This window comes from Chelonoidis abingdonii, chromosome 13, assembly GCF_003597395.2.
Source record: "Chelonoidis abingdonii isolate Lonesome George chromosome 13, CheloAbing_2.0, whole genome shotgun sequence".
Lineage (NCBI taxonomy): Eukaryota > Metazoa > Chordata > Testudines > Testudinidae > Chelonoidis > Chelonoidis abingdonii.
In genome coordinates, this window is record NC_133781.1 from 23,688,278 (window position 1) to 23,688,741 (window position 464).

General features: G+C 69.4%; 1 protein-coding gene across 2 annotated transcripts in view; it reads right to left on the reverse strand.

Annotated features, from left to right (window-relative positions):
* The window catches only part of COPRS (coordinator of PRMT5 and differentiation stimulator), a 5,457-nt gene extending 5,317 nt beyond the window's left edge, over window positions 1-140 (reverse strand). The window contains exon 1 of one of the 2 annotated variants that reach the window (XR_012656919.1): window positions 53-140. Coding sequence is in view for 1 of the 2 variants with exons in the window: in XM_032805656.2 (XP_032661547.1) it covers window positions 53-115 (63 nt within the window). In the remaining variant the exon portion in view is untranslated. The remainder of the gene's footprint in view (window positions 1-52) is intronic. The other variant, XM_032805656.2, reaches the window with a different exon arrangement.
* Between the last annotated feature and the right edge of the window lie 324 nt (window positions 141-464).

Genomic DNA, 464 nt, shown 5'->3' on the forward strand with positions numbered 1-464 from the left:
ACCCTCCCTCCCCCCCGCACACACCCCTCTCAGCCCCCTCGCTGCTTCTCACCTCCGGGCCTAGGGGCGGCTCCAACAGATCCTCTTCTCGCTGCCGCGCCCCCGGCTCTTCCATCCCCGCTCCTCCACTGAGGCCCCGGGCCGGGTACCCGCTGCGCCCCCCGCCGCACGGGACTCCCCACGCGGCCGGCCAGACGGCAACACCAGGAGCCAACCAGCGGCGGCGGAGGTGGAAGGAAGCACGTGGGGGGAGCCGCCCGGTGAGCCCCGGCCCCAGCTGCTCCCGCGAGCCGGGGGGGGGCACTACAGCCCACACCCCCAGCCCTCCAACCACCGGGGTGTGGAAGCACCGCCCCGCCGCATGGGGATATTGACAGCCCCTGGTGCTTAGCTGTGAGTCTGTAGATAACCTCACATGCAGGTCTTTATTTTTCCTTTCCACCATAGCAGCCAACCCTGTTTCT